Raw genomic sequence first — 23,667 nt, 5'->3', positions numbered from 1 at the left:
GATACATTATGACTATAAATAGCCTGAAGGCACTCTGCTACCTGAGTTTCTAGCATGTAAAAAATGTCTTTTACAGATATTTATATTTTGTTTTTGAGACACAAATTACAATTCTGTTTTATCGCATATATTTTTGTGTTTGCATAAGTGCATATATATATATATACACATATGTATACATATGTGCATATGCATACATATATCTATCTATACATTCAAATATGTATACATACACATACATATGTGTTTAGATTATGTGTGTGTATACATATGCACATAGACATACATACACACATATATGTTACGGTCAAATGCATTTGTACCAACAAAGAGCTCTTCATTTTTTAAATTAATATATATTTTTTGACAGAGAATGAGAGAGAGAGAAAGAATGGTCACACCAGGACCTCCAGCCACTGAAAATGAGCTCCTGACATGTGTGCTCCCTTGTGTATCTGGCTAATGTAGGTCCTAGGGAATTGAACCTGGGTTCTTATGTCTTTGCAGGCAGACGTCCCAACCACTCAGCCATCCCTCCAACCAAACAAAGAGCTTTTAAACAGTGGTTAACACAAAGTAAATACTAATTATTAGCCAGAATGTATTATTTTTTAAAATTTTATTATTGTCAATACATAGTATATTTGATCACAATGTCCCCTATTGCCATCCACTGCTACATCTTCCCCATTCCCCTACCATTGGACCCCTTTTGCCCAGCGAATTCTCCTTCAACTTTGATGTTTCTTGATTTGTTTTCATGGGTAAGTGTGATCACTGGTTTTAATTAGGACTGCATGCATGGGAACAGGTCAGGGATTGTTATCCAGAGCATGAAGATCCTACAAGTTGCTATACTAATGCACCACTGAAGAAAATGCCTCCCAAACCCCCAGGCATCATTAGCTTGAAGTGATGCTGAACTCCTACAAACAAAGATCATGGCTTCATTGTTTATACCCCATGCGCCTAAATGTAGTGCCTGGCACCTCGTAGGTTCTCATGAAGATGTATGTAATGATTCATGATGGCACGTCACCCACATCTTCTTCATCCAGATAACCACAAGGTCCATATGACATAAGAAAGCACAATCTTTGAGGACTAAGCACTGTGACCAGATGACAGGGCAGGGTAATAACATCAGATGTTCCTAATGAAACACAGGAGTTAAGTCTTTAAATCAGTATTTTCAGGGCTGAAGATATGGCCTAGCATTTAACATGGTTGCCTGAGAAGCCTAAGGACTCTGGTTTGATTCTCCAGTATCCACATAAGCCAGATGCACAAAGTTGTTCATGCATTTGGAGTTCGTTTCCAGTGGCTATTATCTCTGGCATATCCATTCCCCTGCCTCTTTCTCATGAATAACAAATAAATAAAATATTTAAAAAGGTCAGTATTTTACTCATCTCCTATTTTTATTTTGTGCCACCAAATTTGAGATATAAATACTGGAAGGATTCACTTGTGAGTTTAGCTTATCAGAAAAATCAGCCATAGGCAAGTTCATCATTAATATTCCTACTATGATAATAACATGTATCAAAATTAACAGACCCTGGGAGTGGTGGCACATGCCTTTTGTCTCAGCGCTCAGGAGGTAGAGGTAGGAGGATCACTGTGAATTCAAAGCAACCCTGAGACTACATAGTGAATTCCAGCTCAGCCTGGGCTAGACTAAGACCTTACCTCAAAAAAAAAAAAAAAGACATTTATGAACATTTCTGTTAAATATGCACAGTCTTTTATCTCACCAGGTCCAGCTTTGGAAAGCAGGGGGCCCATGTCTACATGATAGCCTGCAACTATAACAAAACAAATGTAAATCCTCAAAAACCAACACATGCACACAGCCCTAATTTAAAATTTTCATCCTGTCCATTTGGTTTCACCTGCAAATGAATAGAGTGATTTTGTAGTAAGTTTATCAAACTGCTTTACAAGGCCCAATTAAGAATCTGTATTACAGATGTGTTTAGTCCCTCCTATGGGTTGAAACAACAATTAATAAAACAAAAGGGAAGAAAAACCTACTTGCTCTCCGGTTTTAAAATTAAGGATGTATGATTTCAAATTCAGCAAAACTACAAAGCTTTCCCCAGTACTGCTCCAAGTACCACAAACTAGGGTAAAGACTTGGCATGAAGAACTCTCATATAAATGGAAAAGAGAAGTTTATTTGTTTGTACATTACACAGTGTGGTATTTTCTCTTTAGGAAGAGGAGGAGAAACTTTTCCCAGGGATGATTTCAAACTGTCACTTTGGGATTATTCCTCTTGCTAAAGAAACCAACAGGTTAACTAACTTACCATCTGGTCTAAGGGATTTACAGTAAAGTGTGACAACAAACTGCGGGGAGTCTGAAATTCAACATCCAAAGCCCATGAACAGACCCTGAAATTGGGAGCTTAAAATTGAAGCTTACCCTGCCAACGAGAATAGGTTCAGGTCCAGAAAACTCTTCCAGGACAAACATTTGATTCCAAACCCAGCCCCTTTTGGAGCGGTTCAAAACCCGCTGTCCTTCACTCAGCCTGTGTAGTTCCAAGGGGGATCCACTCATTAAAACTTGAGACTGATTCATCGGAGCCGTGTGAACACAAGGGGGGAGAGTAATCCATAAGATCATTAATGGAGTCCAGAGATCCACAAGCATTTCCGCTAGCCGTTCTGGCATGGTCCCACCAGTTAAGCAAATCACCAGGAGAATGATACAATTATTTTCTTTGCCTCCTATCTGCAGCCATCCAATTCATCATGTAGTGCGGAGCTCTTACTTGCAGCTCTGCCGCGTGTTCAGAGCTGAGGAAATAGACATCATCTAAGCAGCTTTGCTAGGACCACCATCCATTGGCTGTCCTTTTCATTGAAATTTCCTGAAAAAAAAAAAAAAGCAGAAAGATAAGGGTCCATGGAAACACGTTTTAAAATGAAATCAGTGCTTTGTAAATGCACTTAGGAGAATAATATTGACACTTTCCAAACCTCTTAAATTAAGAAAGTGGACTTGAAAACCCAGAGCACATAAGCTAACAAACATCTTTTATTTCCAAACATCATTTAGATTCTAGTGTTGATTCCACAACCATGTTATCAAATACTGCCATGCGTTTCAAGTTCTCTTTCTCCTCCTTGCTTCCTTCCTTTCTCCCTGACACCTCCTTCTTTGCCTTTTTTGCTTTCTCTATCACTGCCAGTCAATACAAGTTGGGGGGGTATGTCCAGTAAACTGCAATCTGTCTTTCATTGCTTTCATTTTTATGTACATGTTTAAACACAGATTGTATTTGAACTCTAAAGACACTAACTTTTAGAAAGTAAATTTAGACAAACAAAGAAATGAAGATGGAAGGGGACTTTTTCCAGTTTTTTTTTGTTTGTTTGTTTTTGTTTTCCACAGTCTTCACTGCTCTTTCCATCAAAAGGGATTGTTCAGAACAGGACAAGGTGCAGAAAGCTAGTATCTGCAAGATTCTATTAATGAGGGAATAAAATTAGAATTCTCACAGAGAGAAACCTTATAATGTCCAGCATGTATGCTGTAATCAGGACGGTGTCAGGGTTCCCATGCTAAATGTACAGTTGAATGGAAGATTTAAATTATGAAAAGCTCCTTTGGGAATGAAATATGGTAAAAATACAATTTTCAATTGAAGAAATTCAGAAAAGGATGGGGAAAAATCCCTATTACCTGAGGTGTCAAATACATTTTTTGCTTACCTTCAGCGTATCAAAACGTGTTTCTTCCCTCTCAAAAAAATTATTTTTAAAGAAATGATGTTCTCTGCAGATCCCAGAGAAAAGCCTTGCTGAATTAGATTAAATGAAAAATAATTCCTTGAGACACCACTGGGAACAGTTTGGCTCAGGGAATTCATAATAGGGTAGGGAGCCCTTCACCTCTGGGTCCCTGGTTCCATTCTGGCTCAAAACGAGAAAGCAGGAAAGTCATTAACATTGGTGGGGCTGGTGAGTGTCCTGACTAGAGCCAGCTGAATGGAGCAGAATTGGATTCTACCAATGTGTGCAATCTCTGTACTAACTGGATGGCCAGTGGCATGAATTTGTGTGGCATGTCCCCTTTACCTGGGCACAGCTCCATCACCTGGAAAGACTCACACACTTATGAGTGCACAGGGCACTACTAGAAGCTGCTGCTGTTTGTGAAATGAAAAGGAACAGCTCCCCATACAGAATCAAGCCAAGGAAACTGTTCAGAGCCAGGTCCTCTCTTTTCCTAAAACTGCAGCACAAGTGAGGAAGCATTAATCATTTAATACATTTCTCTAAAAATCTACTTTCACCTTAGAAAGCTACAGGCCTTAGGAATGAAGTCTAAGGACCCTCCTTCAAGACTCAACTTCCCAGTACCCACATAAGCCAGACACCCAAGGTGGTGCATGCATCTGGAGTATATTTTCAGTGGCTGGAGACCCTGGTGTACCCATTCTCTCTCTCTATCTGCCTTTCTCTCTCTCTCTCTCTCTCTCTCTCTCTCTCATAAATGAAAATAAAAATAAATATTTTAAAAAATGCCAAAAGAATTCCCAAACATTCTATTTTTAGAATTGCAAATCCTTAATTATTTATCATTATTTGCATAAAGGGCATTTGCAACACATCCATAGCATGGCATCTACTCTCCTAGACATTGGCTGGGAAGTGAAGATGAAGGGTTGAGGTGCCCTGCATAGTGTCTGTTCTGTAGGCAGATCTGGGATTCAATTCCAGATTGTCTCACTTGCTACCTGTGTAGGTTATATAGGATACCCAATTTCCGTTTTTTCTTCTACAATTTGCAAAAATGAACATTCTCATCTTACAGGACAGTAGTCTGGATGGTTGAGAAGTCAAAGCACATGTAATGCAAACAAAATATGGGAAACAGTAATGAACTTATAATTCATGTTACTTGAGCCAGGATTGTGGACTGTGTCCTGGAGAGGCTATGGTAGAACAGACTAATAAATAATGAATCTCTGTGAACTCCATAATAAAGTTAGGCAAGGTACGGAGGTGGTACAAGAATGCATAGCAATTATCCCTAAGGTGGTGTGATGGTGGGCTGGTGAAGGTGATGCTGGACAGTGCCGGACTGGAAGGACAATGATATGATGCTGGGGAGATAGATAAGAATGGGGATGATTCTAGTGAGGGCAGATGGGTAGGAAGATGAGATAAAGTTGGCTAGGGTGAGATGGAGGGAGGATGGAGATGATGCTTTCAAAGTCAGGATGGAGGTGGAATGGAGATGATACTAGGGAGATAAAAATGGAGGGAGGATGGAGATGGTTTTGCTAAGGTCAAGATGGAAGGAAGAAGGAAATGATGCTGGCAAGGTATGATGGAGGGAGGATGGAGATCATGTTGATAAGATCAAGATGAATATAGATAGGGATGGTGCTAACAAGATCAAGATGGATGGAGGATGGAGATGATCTTGGTAAGGTCAAGATGGAGTGAAGATGGAGGGAAGGGATGAGCCATTTTTCATGGACACTGAGGTGTGTTCTGCTTGTGTTGCTCAAGAATACACTCACCTCTGTGTAATGGGACTTATTTTTCTCTAAATATATGTTACTCAATGGCAGGACATATCTGAATGCCGAAAAGCCATATATGTTTTTTTCTACAATGGCCTGAGTTCTACAAGTCCACAGCAGCTTGTGAGAGTAATTTCTAGTACCATCCTGTTTGGAGTTTGGACTCTACTTTTTTCACTTCCCAGCTGCACAACTGGCAGTTATGAGTTACAACTACCAAATACCAACAATGATAATGCTTTGGAACTAACAGGTTTATTTTGAAGCCCAAAGGAGATAATCTAGGTAAAGCAGTTAGGATAAGCTGGTATGCACTGCTCTTTTGTATTGAGCCACATGCTTTCCAAACCCACCATACATATAATCTGGTTCATGATTCTTGAGTAAGAAAGTTTAATTTCTATTTAAATTCATCCTTGATACTCCCTTCATGGAAGCTATCCTGTGGCACTCAAGCTCCCCTTGAATCTGCTAGAATTAGATGAAAAATGATAACAGGCTTTAAATAATTTTATACTTTGCCATAACTTCATCAATTAGAATGGATATGTTAATAAAGGAAGATTCTTTTAGTCACAAACAGGATCCATTGCCATATATTTTAAAGCAAACAATGTTTTCCATTGCTGTGTCAAAAATTGTAGCAGACACTTCATTCAGTAACTTGGCTAAGGAGCCTCTCCAGTAAAGATAGAGAATTATATGAATCTGGGTAATATATCTTCAAAATTAACTTTCCTAACATGACTACTCCCCTCATTATGTAAATATTTAATGAATTTATAGTGTCAGGCCCTGGAGACAGAAAGGCAAATAGGTTAGAGCATCTACCTTCAGAAATCAAGGAATTTAATTTCCAGTTACAAAGAAACATACAGTTACTATCTTAAAAGACAGAAATCTTAAGGTGGCTAAAAGCAGCAAAAGGTACAAAATGATAAGCACACCCATCATCCTGGAAGTATTAAAGAAGGCTTCCTGGGGGCTGGAGAGATGGCTTAGTGGTTAAGCGCTTGCCTGTGAAGCCTAAGGACCCCGGTTGGAGGCTCGGTTCCCCAGTTCCCACGTTAGCCAGATGCACTAGGGGCACACGCGTCTGGAGTTCATTTGCAGAGGCTGGAAGCCCTGGTGCGCCCATTCTTTCTCAATCCCTCTATCTGTCTTTCTCTCTGTGTCTGTCGCTCTCAAATAAATAAATAAATAAATAAAAAAGGCTTCCTGGAGGCAAAATTATCTAAAGCTAGGGAAAAAGCAGCCAGTTGAGGAGGAGGTCAGTATGGAAGTCCATTTGTGTTAACCAAGACAACCAAAGCCAATCAAGGACCCCTGAATGATTCAGCATCGAAGGTCATTTTCAAATTATCACCTCCAAAATCATGTAGTACATATTGACTCCATTTTTCACACTTCCCACCAAAAATCATACTGGTACCTGTAGATAATCCATATCAGAGAGACTGCTAACTTCTCTGTCAGCTCTGTGGAGAGGTTGTCCTTGACTTTGGATGTTGGTGGAGTAAGCATATATGCCAGCCCAGAGAAAGTGTGTAGCCTCTCCATTTTCAGAGGAAAAAGAGGTGTGATTTAGACAATGTCCTGGAATCAAGAGCAGAGCCTGGAGATAGCTAGCTTACTCAATGGCCATACCTTTTCACACCCATAATGTGGCCTATATGGCGGCACTTCTAGAGACTTAAATGATCACATGCAGCCTCATTAAATTTTGCCTAATTATTGAATAGTCTCTATTATTATATGACATTTTAATGAACTTGGCTTATTTGTATTCATTTACAATTGAATACCAACATGACTTTCCATATTGCAATACAACTACAAAGCTATAACATTATTAGAGAACAGTTGGGGAAAGTTTAGATAATATTAAATGATAAGGAAGTATACTATACACCCATACACACCACAACTCTTCAAGATCACCATATGATATATAATTATTACTTTATAATTGTCATTTCCACTTCAGAACTAAGCAAGAGGTATGGAGATTGGCATTTTAAATGTTTTACTTTCACTAAAATTAAGTACTGTCAAAGCCTGAGGTCGTCTTTCTACTTATTAAAAAGAATGATCTTGCAACAATTAGAAGCAGATTGATAAAAATTTGGCAAGAGGCTTTCTAAATGAAAAACAAATCCCCGATTTATACTGTTTTCTAGGATAGATACACTACTCTGACCAATTTCAACCTTCCAATGTAATCACTAATCAACTTTGTCAGTTACTGAAAATTTAACCATCAGCTCTGTTCTAACCAATACAGTCAATTCTAGCATCACCTCAAGGGATTGTCTCCAACATTAGCATGCATAAAAACCAGCTGGACATCTTGGTAACACATTCTGATGCAGGCAATCTGAGGTGAGGTCCAAGATTCTGCATCTTTAATAATCCTCCTATATTGTGGATGTTACTAGAGTGAGGAGCTCACTTAGAGAGGGGCTTTGGAGAAAGAGCTACTGCCAGCTCATATGTCCTTGGGTTTGGTGAAGGATGTGCTGTAGAGGTCACTTCCTCTTCACAGACATTTAATATCAGGTACATGATTGCTCCCCAGCTCTCCCTTATAGGAATGTATGCCTATATCTGACTTTGGCAGATAGATTTAGTGTGTGTGTGTGGGGGAAACAAAAGCTTTTTGTATGACATCACAATATTCATCCCCTCCCTCTTCCTACCTATTTGTTTTATAATACTGGAAGATCTACCCAGCTAAGTGGTAGGCATATGCATGTACATTAATGTACCACAGAAAGAGTGAACCGGTTCTTCCATGAGATTTAGATCCATACTATTCATCTGTTTGTACTTCTTACATGAGCAGAAATTGTGTTGCCCTCCTAGAAGATCAGAAAATAGTTTTTTAGGTATTCCTGAAATGCTATTAAATATGATGTCACTGTTATAAAAATAATAAGCATTGTGAATAGTAGCTGCACAGAAAAACTGCTTAACTTTCTGCAAGGTAAGGGAATGTAAAAAGATAAAGCATAGGTGAAAAAATCAATTTATTTTTGAATTTTTCCAACTACAGCGTGTATGTCCAGCCAAGCAGTCCACTTCGTTTACATACTGTTGCATTGATTTATACCAACATACTGATAGAGCTTTGAGTCTCACTGGAATTTTTATATGAAAGAGAGTCTTCAGAACTCCCCTAGGACATATCATAGTTTGCATACAAAACTTGTAATCTAACTTTTAATTGGCACTCATGTTTTAATAATTCCATTGGCAGGTTGGATTTCACTCTGCATAGCCTAAACTTTTTTTTTTTTTTAAATTTTTTTTTAATGTTTTTTTTTTATTTTTTATTTATTTATTTGAGAGCGACAGACACAGAGAGAAAGACAGATAGAGGGAGAGAGAGAGAATGGGCGCACCAGGGCTTCCAGCCTCTGCAAACGAACTCCAGACGCGTGCGCCCCCTTGTGCATCTGGCTAACGTGGGACCTGGGGAACCGAGCCTTGAACCGGGGTCCTTAGGCTTCACAGGCAAGCGCTTAACTGCTAAGCCATCTCTCCAGCCCTTTTTTTTTTATTTTTATTTTTTTGTTTTTTTAAGGTAGGATCTCACTCTGGTCCAGACTGACCTGGAATTCACTATGGAGTCTCAGGGTAGCCTTGAACTTATAGCGATCCGCCTACCTCTGTCTCCCGAGTGCTGGGATTAAAGGCGTGTGCCACCGAGCTCGACTTTTGTTCTTTTGTTATCTTTAAGATAAAGCTGGTCAATTGTCAAATAGGTTAAGTCATTATGTAAAAGTACTGATTTTGCAAAGAAATAAAGTGCTATCTACTGATAGTTAAATTTTAAAATAAAATCAGTGTCTTACAGATATTTCATAGTTCAATTTGTCAGATTATGTGGCTGGCAGGAAATTATGCTTTTTGTTATCCACTAGTCTTATCGGCCACAATATTTCATAGAAACAAAAATGACATATAAGAGGTTCTATTAAAAATGTTTCTGCCCTTGAATTTAGAGCCATTAGCAGCCTGCTTCAAAACAGGTAAATGCACATTGAATTCAAAGTAGTATTTGAAGAACAGAGGGGACATAATGCACTATGTGTGACCCAGTACAATTCAGCGCTGGATAAAATATCTATCCAGCCACATTCATATTTTGGATTTTAGGATGATCCTTGCTTTTGTTCAAATATGTCACTGATGATGCTCACTTGTCCTAGAGCCTCTAGCATTCATGACCAGATTCCCTTGTGGAAAAGGATTTTAAGAAGTTTAGGTAACCAAACAACATACTTGCCTATATGTTTCTTTTTTCCTATCCTCATCTGTGACTCTCTGGTCACTTTCTTTCAGCATCATGTACTCATAGATATTTGATTCTATTCTAAAGCAGAGGCATGCTTTTTCTGCTAATAAGAGAAGTTTTTACAAAGTTCACAGATCCCTGCCATTGACCTATTACTCTTTTCTCCCTGAATATTTGTCTTCCTAAACTTATGGTGCTGGTTACCTTAGCAAAAATAAATATGTAAGAAATAAATACCTTTCCCTAATGGAAAATGTAGATAGATATATATATTATTCTCACCATATATGTGTGCATGTGTGTGTGTGTTTCAAGGCAGGGCCTTGCTCTAGCCCATTCTGACATGGAATTTACCATGTCTTCTGTGGGTGGCCTCGAACTCATAGCAATCCTCCTACCACTGCCTCCCAAGTGCTGGTTATATTTGTTTTTCTTTTTAATTTATTCATTAACTTATATGAAATAGAGTGGCAGATCCAGACATACATAGGCAGAGAGAGTGAGAGTGAGAGAGAGAAGGCCTCCTGCCACTGAAAAAAGAACTTCAGATGCATGCACCACTTTGTGTATCTAGCTTTACTTGGCTATGGAGGAATCATGATTAAGAAGTCAGGCTTTTCAAGCAAGCATCTTTAACTGCTCAGCCATATTTCCAGCCATATATTTGTTATCTATATGTCAGAATAGGATAACCAAGGCTACAACAAAGATAACAAAGTCAAAATAAAACCCGTTATTCAATGTGCATGGATTTGAGCACCATCCCTACAACTTTCTGGGAATCATACATTGACTTAGTATATTAAGGATTATTTCATTCTGTTGAACTTTCTGGAGGTATAAATGGGTTAGATTATCTTCAAAAGGTAAAATGTGTCCAACACCTCTCCTGCTAGTTGCAGATATAGTGGTGTGAGGTGTTTACTTCCTTAGTAGCATCTACATCTTTCTTTTAGTTGATGCCTCTAAATCACATGTTCAATGGTTGATGTTCAAAGAGCAAATTATACAAATAATTGGTGCTACTATTTGAAATCACAGCAACAGTGAGACTCAATGTCACCTTGATATTCAGCAACAGTGCTGAAGGAACAGTCAGAGTCAAACAGTGGTTGTCTGCATCACAGTTCTGTCATGCAGAAGATGAGTGACGGGAGCATACTCATCACAATATGCAGCAAGCAGATGGGGAAATGGACGTTGGCATTTCACAGCAGCCATTTTCTAAGATTCAAGGAAAATGTTAAAAGTTAACCCTTCATCAAAGCTATAATTGTGGTTGATATTTACTTTCAAGTGCTTAACAAAAATTGACTTTTTAAAATTACTATATTACAACCTCTTGTTGAATAAAATAGTGGGGAGAAATTCCAGTATCTATACAATAACATTTCCCCCTTATTGCTTTTTTTTCTTTTTCTTTTAATGACATGAGTCAAGATGGATATAAATGTAAAAGCATTTCCTAAATAGCTCTGACTACAGTTAATCCAAGAAATGAGTCCAAATAGTTTTAGTAGGCTTCAGAAGGTATTGACTTCTACTCTACACACTCCATTATTACCTTTTTATCTTTGCATAGACCACATGGAATTATTTTTGCCTTTTCTGCTGATAGACCAAAGTAAAGGAGCAACCTGAGCATGTCTCAGGTATTCACTATCAATCAATTTGTAACCACTCACTAACAAATACAACCCAAGATTCTTCTTCCATAGGTTGAATCCCAATGCACTTCATTGTCACATTCTTCTGTGGTTAGTACAAGTGTATTTTCCTGAGTGCAAGGGACTTTCCTGCTAAAGCCACAGTGATGACTTTGGACTGCTTACAAGAAGAGGTCATGTTAATTAAGGGTTGGGTTCATGCAGTGTTTTCTTCCAAAAATATTAAACAACCTGCTTTTCAAATATATGTGTGGAACTCAGTGCTACTGAGGATAGACATAAATCCCAAACCATGCTTTCTCACTTGTGAAATGAAGTGGTTAAAATTGGCTATTTCCCATAACCAAGACTATGCAGTACATTATAATGAAATTGAAACGCAGCCAAGTATCCCAGAATAATAAGTCAAGATTGTACCAATTAGACTACTCTGTGTTGTAACCACTCTTAGAAGACCCCTGTAGTGTCAACCTTTCACTTTAAAGATGTTATGTTTTAAGAATCATCCATTGACAATGTTTATGTGAGCCATCGAGAAGGTTGATTTGAAGGTAGACAGAGTTAGCAAGTAGCGATTTGATAAGATTAAAATTATCACCACAAACATATAGCGCACGGTCATCAAGAAAATTGCTTACAAAGATTCTAAAGTATACTACTATCAGCTACAATAATCTAATAAAACCAAAATAAATGAAAAAGACAAGTATATTTTACTACTTTGATCAAAATAAGGTTTTTTTTTTTTTTTCATTTTAAGCATCACTATTTTGATGATCAGGATAGCTGGACACAAAGTTAAATTTTATTTACCAAACTCTGACAGAATAGATGACTAAAGGATGGTTTGTACTAATGTACATTTGTACATATTTGTACATATGTCAAATTTTAGACATCAATTATCTGTGCAAGAAAATAAATCATCTCCTTATGATATTTGCATCACTTTCCCCATCTACCTTTTTATATTGTTTATATAAAATAAAGAATTCAACAATATCATTTCATTATTAATCTCCCAATAAACAAAACATGATAAATATTATTCTAACTCCAAAAGACATAAATTTATTATAAGCCTTTTATTCATTGTTACATACCAAGTGATTGGTAGCATTTAACAACTTCTAATTAAATTCAATATGCTTACTATGAGGATATCGCTCAGTGGTATAGCACATGCCTTGCATGTATGCAGTCTTGGGTTTGATTCCAAGCATCTCCACCTTCCCTATGTGCAATATTTGCAACATGATTAAAATAGCAATAATCATATTCATAAAATGTTCCTATGATGTCATATTTTCCCATATGGGTGTGTAAGGGCCAATTGCTCTGCTGAAAAGAAATCAATATAGAAAATTACAATTGTATCTTAAGACTATAAGACTTCAGTGCACATGAAGCTAATGTGAATTATTCCATTCAAACACACACATCAAAAAAAAAAAATCTTCAAAAAAGAAAGGTATAAATGGAGCCAAGGAAGCAGAGTAAGTACCATTCCTTAGGGGGAAAGGCAGAGAAACTGGATTGTCTGTATAGTGGCTCCACACTTGGACTATTCCCATAACATCAAAGCGTGCTACTCTACAGCATCTTGTAATGTAAGTCTGACCTCGGAGGTGTTCTCATGCTCAAGATGCTGAATCATGCCAGTTTCTTACAATTTCATGTCATTTAACAATGATTGTGAGTGGAGGAAAATATAACCTGCACAATATGAGTAAAATTAATTTCTTAAAAATGAGAAAAGTTTTGTTTAAAATTAAACTGGAGAGGATTTATGCAATTTCTGTAGACGACTATAGTAGATAAATCCCAATACTGGATTTAGCTATGATTATATTCCCTCCCACCTGTTAACTTAAAATAGTCAAGGAAAGTTGGGTTTAGAGATTTTCTAATTTCTCAGTGCATTAAATAAGTGTTTGCTGAGCACTATGTCTGTTCTTGGTCTTAGATCAACACAATTGTCTTTAGTGCTGAGATTGTGGGGAGAAAGGAGAGTGCTGGAAAGTTAAAAAAAAATACAAATTCTGCTGTTATATGATACTTTCCAAAAGACAAGAAAATCACATACACATACACATACACACACATGCATGTGTGTGTGTGTGTGTGTGTGTGTGTGTGCATTTCTGCCTACCAGTAGGATGTTTCAGAAGAGATATAGAGGCAAGAAGGTGAATGATGTTTATGATAGGGAATATCACGTGAAATTTAAAATTAAGGAAAGAAAAGCATGGGGTATGATAGGAAAAGGAAACAGTATTGGCCCTGGTGCTATAACACCATGGAGTGGAGGTGGAAATTTAGTTAGCAGCAACATATGGGAGAAGAAGCTAAATGGCATCCCTTGAACTTATTTCTTTTCTGACCTTTTGAAGTTGCCAGGTTCAACTAATTTTCTCCTCATGGCTACATCTGAGGCGGGTTCCTGAGGCAGAGGCAAAAACCCACAGCTGCACATACAGACTGTCAGACTGTGCATCACATAATGACCTTAGCCCATCAACAACAACAACAACAAAAGGAGTTATTTCAGTGTAGTGTTATACATCTATGAGATGCTAGGGGAAAATCCCCAGTACCATAGCTAACATTTCCTAAAATACTGATCATTCTATAAATCTGAATAACAAAGGGACAAATCAAGAAATTTATGGCAACTGAAATGATAAAGGGAACATAATAAATTTACCACACTTGAACAACTCATATGGAATCATCTTGGGTCAGTCATTTTTTAGGAAGCTAGTTGTGTATGTTCTACGTATATATAGGTGCTTGTGTACAATACCTAACCGAAAGCAGTATGAATCTACCTTGGCTTAGACTACACACTGCAATACATATGTAACACTCCAAAGTTATGAGATTTTCCCTGAATTAAAAAGCATAGTCCCATTTCACACGTGATTTCCACAGATGGTGAAAACCAAACTCATATAAAACTGTACATTTTTTCTTTATTTCATTGCATTAGTTTGTATTTAATATTAAATCTATAACCAGTATCATGAGAACCTTCCAGCAAAAATATTTTCAAAAGAAAGCCTTAGGACCTTAAATTGCAGCAACAATAAAAAGACTAGAAAGACTGCTCTCATTTTGCTTGTCTCTTGACTTATTAATCACAAAACTCTGAGATGGTCCAGGAAAAAAAAAAAAAAAAAAAAAAAAAAAAAACACAGGCAATATAAAGTGAATGCCACTTGACACACTGAAAGCTTTTGGGTGTGCCTGGAATATTTACCCAAGCTGGAATGTTGATAGAGACATGAGTTATGACACATCTGACTAAAAATAAATATAGATAGATAAAAATACATAAAGATAGATAGATAGATAGATAGATAGATAGATAGATAGATAGATAGATAGATATAAAGTTGAAACACTAATTTACCAATATTGATATGGTTTTCTGAGCAAATTGTTGAATATGCATTCATGCCTTTCAATATATGTGTTCTTTTGTCCACCAATGGACAATTCAAAGAATCAGAAATGAATCCCACAGGTACAGTTCATTGCATAGAATCATAAGACCGTCATTCTCTGGAGTTTGCTTGTCCTGCTCCAGTAATCTGATCCTCCAGGCTAGCGAGATTATCAGATATTAAATTTCTGCATAAATTCCACCAAAGGTAACTCCTGATGAATACTTTCACAGACTCTCAAGGGCTCTTCCACTCTATGGATCAGGTTTGATAGGGGTTTTGTTTAGTTTAGATTTTTGGCATGAGTTAAGCTATCACTGGCTACAAATACTATGATCACTGCAAACTGAGAAGTTACGATAAAGGCTGTCTTGCCTGGTGTCCTCAAATACTCAGTCATTTTCCCAGGTGTAGACGTCTTGTGTTTTAGCGTTGATATACATAAAGCAGGTAAATGGAATGCTATTCTAGCGAGGGCAACTCCAAAATAGTTTGTTCTTCAGCCAGATCCATACAGAATCAAGAGCTCAAAAATGCATCCCAAACACCAGCAATGCTAGCATGAAAGTCTAGCCTGGAGAAAGACATTCTTGAGGGCTCCGAATGACAGAAAATAAAGCCAAAGCAATGAGTTTTAATTAGCAGTATCAGAAATTAAGATACAGTTTGTAAGAGAGGGTTACAAAGTTCAAAACAACATTTTAACACAGATCTCAGGGATTTTTAGACTTTGCCTCTCATATACTTGGTCTATTTGTGATGGTCCTCAGATATCTTTACATTCTTTGGCTGATGTGAGGAACTGAATGGGACACATGAGCTGCCTTCAGAAGTCCTGAATGAAATCTCCCCCACCCTTCCAGAGGTTATGGGATGCTCCTCTGCTTCCAGGAGGATTTTCCACATCTCTTTGCCCGCTTTGGTATGTACGGTTTAAAATACTATTACTCCTTCAAGGAAAAATCTGTGACAAAAGGCTTCAGACTTGCTAAAGTAGGCTTATGGGATAATATCACCGGTTTAATTATTGATTAAAGGGGGGTACTTCTATAATGGTAACCCCAAAGCGAAGTGGAAAAACACGTGTAGACATGATGATCATGGAATGCACTCTTTCAGGGAAAATGTGTAACCCTGAAAAAAATATTATGCATAGGCAGTTGCCTTCTTAGTAACTAACTCTCTCTCTCTCTCTCTCTCTCTCTCTCTCTCTCACACACACACACACACACAGAGAGAGAGAGAGAGAGAGAGAGAGAGAGAGAGAGAGAGAGAGAGAGAGAGAGTGTTTGGAGGAAATCCCTGAAAAATCGGACGCAGCTGATCAAAGGGAAAAGCGAGGAAGAAATTTTAGTGGCGTTTAGCGTGAAAGACAGGGCTCATTTTGCATGCAGTGGAGTACAGCAGAGAGGTTGAATGGATGGAAAATCCCATTCTCAAATCTTACATAGATATCTTTTCCCCACATATAGTTTTCCAGTTGGAATGCTCCTGTAATGAAGCTGGAGGTGCATCCCGGGAGTGATTTTAAGCATAGAGATGGCTGTCTGGGGTGTTATAAAAGAGGACAGGCGTTTCAGAATGGTTCCAGCCAACCCTATCCCTATCTGCTTGGGGACAGTCCACGGTATGAGAGGACACTGCCTTCTCATTCCATCTCCAGGTGTCCCTTAGTTCCCATTGTCAGCCCCCAAATTCCGTGTAGACCAGTGACGGAAAATTGCGGCTGATCTGATTAGCAGCGCTGGCGCGCTAAGGGTTTGTTGGATCGTGCCCCCTAAAGAGGAAACTGTTTTGCAATCTTCAGGAGAAGGTGGCAAAGTTGAATGGCCCTTTCCCCCTTCTCCCGCTTGGCTTCGTTATAAGCTCTGCCCTTTAACTGGAGCTAAAGTGAGCAGTTGCCAGTCTGGTTTGCCATTATGGACTAATGTGCGTTTGCAACAATAAACAATTAATGTTGTCAGAGTTCTTACATTCGGCAACCCAAGCACACAGCTGCAAGCTCGGCTCGCGGTGCCTAACACATTGGTCCCTGTCTTGCCTCTTGCCTTCATAGAAGGGTCAACCACTATTAAACTTTGAGAGTCCTACCCAACCAAACCGGGTGGAGAAAGACTTTGGTTTGGGGGAGGCAAGTTAAGGCGGGGGGGGGGCGGAGGAAATTTTGGATACCTGTTGGCATCACCGTTGGAGGCGGCACGTTTCCACTGTTAGCCACCCCCCCCCCCATGAACCTGTTACAGGCTGGCACAACACAAGGTAGATCCCCTTCGAGTTCCAGTTTAGAAGGGCGCGGCGGCGTGACCCCAAAGGTCCTCTGGTGCCCAAAGACAAGATAATGGCTCATCTCCCAGAACTGTGGGGCTGTTGGAGAGGGACTAAGGAGTCTTGCTGTGCTCAAGGGGCCTCTGGAGCGTTGGCTCCAAGGCTCCGGCAGGTCCTTAGAGGATGCCCGGCAGCGCCTCGCTGAGGGAACAGTGACGCGGCGGCTCCAGAGAACCTGCAAGTTTGCAGCCGGCTACGCACTCCGCCCTCCTAGGCTTCGGGAACAGCCACTTGTGGGAAATCCTCCTGGCGCTGGGGCTTTCACAGCGGAGCGGTGGACCTCAGCCCAACCGCGGGGGTCGCCCAGGACAGGGAAATGGGCACGTGCGCGGTGGTGGTGGTTGGGGGGGGGGGTAAACAGCCAGGAAGCCTATCTGGCCCCTCGGTCTCCATTGCCCTCCTCTAGCCCGGAGGCGGGGGCTTGCCTAGCGCCTCACGGACCCCGCAATGAAGGCGCGCGGCTGCGGCGGCGCCTGCCAGAGTCCGGAGTCGGCGAAATAGCTAGATGACGGCAGTGAGCCGCAGAAAGACTGGAGGGGCACAGCCTGGAAGTCCTTACTCCCCCGGATCTGCTTTCAGAGCAGTTTGCAAAACCCGACCAGGGAAAACCCTGACACGTCCACATCAGCCAGGGATACCGCGAAAGGAGACACAGCCCAGCCCGGGCCAGTGCCAACACCTGGCATCCACCATCCCGGGAGGAAGGAGATGCGCAAGGGGTCCGAACGCGCGTGGGGATCCTGAAAGAAACAATGCCTTGTACATCGCCGCCGCCAAAAGGCATATGTAGGTGAGGGGGGGGGGTAGTACTTACTTGCGCGGGGGGCTCCGCGATGGCGAATGTCGAACCTGGTTCACAAATGGCTGCAGGGGCTCCGGGCCGGTTCGCGAGGACGGCGAGGGCCGAGCGATCCCCGTGAGCTGGGCAGCCGCCTCCGGATTCTGTGCATGCCTCTCGGAGCTGCGGAGCTCGGTGCGGAGATGCGGAGCCGGTTTGCGCTGAGCTCTGGGGTGTCCGTAGCCCAAAAGTGCAGCTGGTGGTGGGTCGATGCCACCGTCTAAGCACACACCGGCGGCGGAAAAGCAGCTTCGAGGAAGAGGAAGGGCGATTCCAAATAAATCCACTAATTCTGGGCTGAGCGCTCCTCCGGCGTGCGAGCCCGCCTGCCTGCCAAGTGTAACTGTGAAGTGATGTGGAAAAGTGAGCCGGGTGCCTCCCCTGACGGATCTCATTGGGCAGAGCGCAGAGGCAGGTCTACCACTTGGAAATTCATGTAAGCAGTCCCCCACTGCGCCCCCTCCCTGCCTTTCCCCCCAGCTCTCAGGCGCTGGCTCTCCGATCCCTTTCCCTCCACCAAGTGTGCGCACAACTTTTCGCTCCCCGCTCTCCCGCGAGCACGCCCCGCGCGCCGCCGCCGCCAGAGCCGCCGCGTGAAGCGCCCTTGCACGCTGTGCGCGCAGCCCGCGGAGGCCCGGGCTGTTGAGTAAGAGGGCTGGCAGACGAGGAAAGGATGCGGAGGAAGTACCAGCGAGCTTTCTCTCTCTAGGTCTCACCTGAGCTGTGGGGCTGAGAGAGCGTTATCGTGAAAAGCGTCTCAGTCGCCCAGAGCTGTTTTCGGTGGGAGGACGAGGATGCGGCACGCTGAAGGATGCACGTGGGCAGTTTACCGTTCTCTGTATTCCGAGGACATCTTGCATTTAGAAAAGCTTGTTTGTAAGACGATTGTCGACTACTGAAATGCTGCTGTTTTAATGGTGGTGTGCCAGTGGTACTGGAGTGAGGTGCTTTCCTGATATCCTGGTGTTTCTGCTCTTTTGGGAAGGTGGGATGAGGAACAGCTTGGGGGGTAACTTAGTGGGATAGCGCAGTTAAGCGGGTGTGAGCAAACAAAACTTGTTTTGGCCATAAGGGGAGGGACTGGCAAGCTTTCAGGGTGTGTGCGCTGACCTCTTGCGCTCCTTTTAATCCTGCCCCTGCTTCTCTGTCTCCTCCTAAAGATGCCTTTTCAATGGCCCGTTCCGTTCCAGTCTTCTGATAGACTCCAGCCAGCATTCACATATTGAGAAATGGCCACCCAGGTGCCCGCCAGTGCAAGAAGGGTCTTGAATCCACGGATCCAGAGGTCCAGATTTATTTTCTTGTCATCACTGAGACTAACACGTGGACATATTCAGCAGCTCGGATCATCTAACAAATTAGTGACAGACAATAAATACTAGACAAATCATTCCTTGCCTCTTTTTTTCCTCCCAAAACTCCATAGTAGACCCCAGTTTATTCCATTTGTGGAGCAATAGACTAGACCTAAGATCCGAGGTTGGATTTTCACCATCTGGGGACAGAGCAGCAGCAGAAGGGGGCAAAGGAGCAGACGGGTGGTCTATTGAGCTTGCGACTGTCTGATTCGAATTAATGAGAAACAGTGAGCAGAATCGGAAAATAGGCACAATATGTTTATAATATTCATGCAAATTTGACTCTTGTATTCTTTGTGTGTGTGTGCACTGCATTTAATCTCCCATTGTAAAATGTTGGAAAGAATGTTGACTATAGGTTTGATTTATGTCGCTTTGCATTCTAGATATCCTAGAATAACTCTGTGGATAGTTTTAGAAAGAATGGGGTGAAGAGAGCCAGGGAGTAATTTTCCCCAGGCAATCCCCGAGTAACTCTTTTGCTCTCTTCTCAGACTGTGTCTGCTTACAGAGCATTCTGGATTTGGCTAATTCTGTCTCAGAAAAAGAAGTACAGCGGTCAAACCTCAATCTGATTACAAATGCTGTTAGACCAGAGAGTCCCATGTGGACAAAGCAATAGATCACATCTTAGAAGATACTTAGTTTTCAGATATTCAAATTCATATTGAACAAATGATATGAACCTTTCCTTGGGATACCTTCTTACATATGTGAGGACTAAGGGAAAGGCTACACGTTACTGAAGACTGAGGATTACCACGTGACAAACTCATCTCAAAAGAAAACCATATTGTCAGACAGACAATTTTCTAAATTAAACTTCCTTCACAAAGAAAACGTTGCCGACAAAGAGTATAGACTCAGAATCCAATGTCATTGACTACCTTAGGTTAGAATGGGTTTGTTTTGACTCACTGTACCCCTATAGATACTTTCACAGCCTACTGAAATTTAAGGTAACCCTTTCCACATCCACTAGTCTCCACTTGAAGAATTGCAGTAGGATTTTCCGGACAGTTTCTTTAAAGAGGTCTGGCTGATTAAGAAGTGTGAGAGAGGATTAGAATAATGGTAAATAAATTAAAAAAAAAACACTATAAGAATATTTCTAAAATAGTCATTGATGCTGAAAGACATTTGTTTCTTTAACAATTCCATCCACTCCGAATAGGATGCAGTGCAGTCACCATGGTGAGAGCCCATCCTCTTCAGAAAGTGTTTTATTTTCAACATCCTCTCCAGTATTGCAGCCTTCCAGCTGAAGAGGATTGTGCTACAGAGGCTTTTTAGAACAGAGGCTAAACTTGCATGTGTTGCAGAACATTTCAGGAAAGGAGGGGTGGGAAATATCTGAAAGGATAAGATAGGACCAGAGGGAGCAGGGGAGAGGGGTAAATTGCATTCATAATAACCTTGGCAGTGATACAAAAATTAGGATGTCTCCAGCCTGGGATTCAGGAGGGGCAGACAGTTTTGCAGTTGAGTTCAGTGGGCTCAGAGGTTATGAGATGGAGAGAGCTTCCATGCAGTAGAAGATAGTTCCTTTTGCACAATGGCCTGAACCTTTGTTGGAATTTTGACAATAGGCTACCAGAAACCAACTGCCTAGTTTAGCTTGGGTGGGCTGGGTGGGGAGGAGGGGGTTATTGTTGACCCAGCAGTCAACATGCTTATAGGAAAGGGGACACCAAAGGAGACTGGAGAGTTGGACTGACCACACATCTGGAACTGGAGGGGGGACGGCAGAGGAGAGCACAACGACTGCTCACTGCAGTAAAATGCAAACTGTTAAGTCGTTTTCTGTTGTCATGCCTCTGCGTTTCCTAAAACCTAACTACAAATGATACAAAAAATGTGAACTTATTTGGTGTGATGACAGAGAAATTCCAGGGTTTTTTTTTTTCCTATTGCCTTTAACCTTCCATGAGCTAATGAATACATGAAACGTCTCACTGAATGTATCAGGTATGATTTAGAAGTACCTATTCTGTGGATGAGGCAGGCCCACTCTGTGCTGCCTGCCAATTATGTTATTGTTTACAGCAGAAACTTTAAGAATTTGAAATATGAAACAATCATAGCATAACTATAATGCCATGAATATGTAATATTTCCTCGGAATGCAAAGTCCCTTCACCACATTTCAAAAAATCTAATATTATGTCTAAATTTTGGGCTGAACATATAACTCAGTGGCAGAGAACTTCCCTAACATGCATAAGGCCCTAAGTTCAGTTACTAGTGGAAGGAAAGAGAGGGAGCAAAGAAAGAAGGGAGGAAAGAAGGAAGGAAGGAAGGAAAGAAGGAAAGTCATAGAAGGAGGAAGGGAATGGGGAAAGTAGGGAAGGAAGAAAAAAAGAAAATAAGTAAATATAGCCTTTGAGTTGCAATATTGTAACATAACTCATAAGTATAATGAAAACGAGGGCTGGAGTGATGGCTCGGCATTTGGAAGTGTTTTCTTGCAAAGCCTGACAACCTGGGCTTGATTTCCCAGTACCGACATAAGCAGGATACAAAAAGTGATGCATGGGGCTGGAGTTCATTTGCAGTGCCAGGTGGTCCTGGTACACCCATACATTCTATCTCTCTGTCTTTTTCTCTCTCTCCCTCTGCGTGTGTGTGTGTGTGTGTGTGTGTGTGTGTGTGTGTGTGTGTGTCTGTCTGTCTGTCTGTCTGTCTCAAATAAATAAAATATTTTCAAAAAGAATAATGAAAATGAGAAAACGTTATAAAAATGTTGATACGCTTTAAAATAGACCTGGATAGCATTTTTTTTTTTAAAGTATGGAACTGTTTTAAACCAGTTTTCTTACTAAAACACTGTCTATGAGAAATTACAGGAATTTCTTCAAGCCAGTGTTTCTCAGCCTGTTAGTAGTGGAGCAAGCTCTGCCTGCTGAAGATTTGTTAGATATGCAAATTTGTGGTCTTGAATAGTAGTGGTGTTCAGAAATCTGGATTTTTAACCATTGCTGCAGGGACTTCTATTGCTTGCTAAAATATGAGAACCAGTGCCTTAGGCAATCTCTTTCTCTTATGATCCATATCAAAATAATGAAGTGCTGGGAGTGGTGGCACACACCTTTAATCCCAGCACTCGGGAGGTAGAGGTAGGAGGATTGCATGAGTTCGAGGCCACCCTGACACTCCATAGTGAATCCCAGGTCAGCCTGGGCTAGAGTGATAGAGTGAGACCCTACCATGAAAAAACAAAAACAAAAACAAAACAAAACAAAAATAATGAAGTGAATTCTTACATTAATAATTTTATCCTGAAATTTCTGTCAAAATTCTGTCTTAAAAGATATAATAGATAAAAATATAAGCACCCTAAGTTTATCACATGATTATTTTAGTAGTATCTATTATGGGATTTAAAACATTGACCTGATTTTTCTGGAGGCAGTTGTAAATTACTGGAGTAAAATCATCTCTGTTATGGATGCTGGCTCAGGTTATCTGTCCCTGGAATTGGGGCTGTATTTCTCAATATTGGCTATAATTACCAATCTTGAGCTTGCCATTATATTTCCTGTAAATGGATGTATAAACACTTTCTGAAAACCACATCTGTGCTCAGAGCATTTTGGAGAAGGTCTTCAAAATAGCATTATCTCCCATCTTCCCAGGTGCTGGAAAAGAGATAAGCTTCAATTCAGCTTCTGAACAGAGAGGAGGGAAAGCGGAAGGTGGACAGACTGAAGAGGACTGGTACAAAGCTATCAAATAAGCCAGTTCTGGTTTTGTGGATGACATACTAAACTTTTTAGATATTTGCATCTTTTTTTCTTTGTCTTGTTTTTCCCAAAGAGAATAACTAAGAAAAAATTATGATTCTTGATCCCTCTTGTTTAACTTGGGAGGTAGAAAGAGAAAAAAAAAATTAAAATATTTCACTCTGTGTTCTTAAAAGATAAGGAAAAGAAAAGAAAAAAGAGAAAAAGACAGCTCTTTCCCCCAAAATACTACTTGTCTGTTATCTCATATTATATTCAGCATTAAAATGTATTATTTAAATTTGACTTAAGCCTCCTTTAGATTATCATTATTTGAAATATATGCGCTTTCCCTTATGTGTGTACATATGTATGCATGCATGTATCTATCTTCCTTCTGTCATCAACTATCATCTGCCCACCTATCTAATGGAACAGAGATATCTGGGTGGAAATCTTT

General features: G+C 40.5%; 1 protein-coding gene across 4 annotated transcripts in view; it reads right to left on the bottom strand.

Annotated features, from left to right (window-relative positions):
- The window catches only part of Cdh8 (cadherin 8), a 406,878-nt gene extending 388,322 nt beyond the window's left edge, over nucleotides 1-18,556 (bottom strand). The window contains exons 1-2 of one of the 4 annotated variants that reach the window (XM_004663485.2): nucleotides 18,104-18,556; nucleotides 2,431-2,881 (exon numbers count right to left, since the gene is read on the bottom strand). In XM_004663485.2, coding sequence (XP_004663542.1) covers nucleotides 2,431-2,682 — 252 coding nt within the window. In that variant the 5' untranslated portion in view covers nucleotides 2,683-2,881; nucleotides 18,104-18,556. Of the gene's footprint in view, nucleotides 1-2,430; nucleotides 2,882-18,103 lie in introns of those variants that run through there. The other 3 variants (XM_012949876.2, XM_004663487.2, XM_045148003.1) reach the window with 3 other exon arrangements.
- Between the last annotated feature and the right edge of the window lie 5,111 nt (nucleotides 18,557-23,667).

Source organism: Jaculus jaculus, chromosome 1 (assembly GCF_020740685.1).
Source record: "Jaculus jaculus isolate mJacJac1 chromosome 1, mJacJac1.mat.Y.cur, whole genome shotgun sequence".
Classification (NCBI taxonomy): domain Eukaryota; kingdom Metazoa; phylum Chordata; class Mammalia; order Rodentia; family Dipodidae; genus Jaculus; species Jaculus jaculus.
The sequence above is the reverse complement of the archived record's forward strand: the minus strand, read 5'-3'. Positions and strand labels throughout refer to the sequence as shown.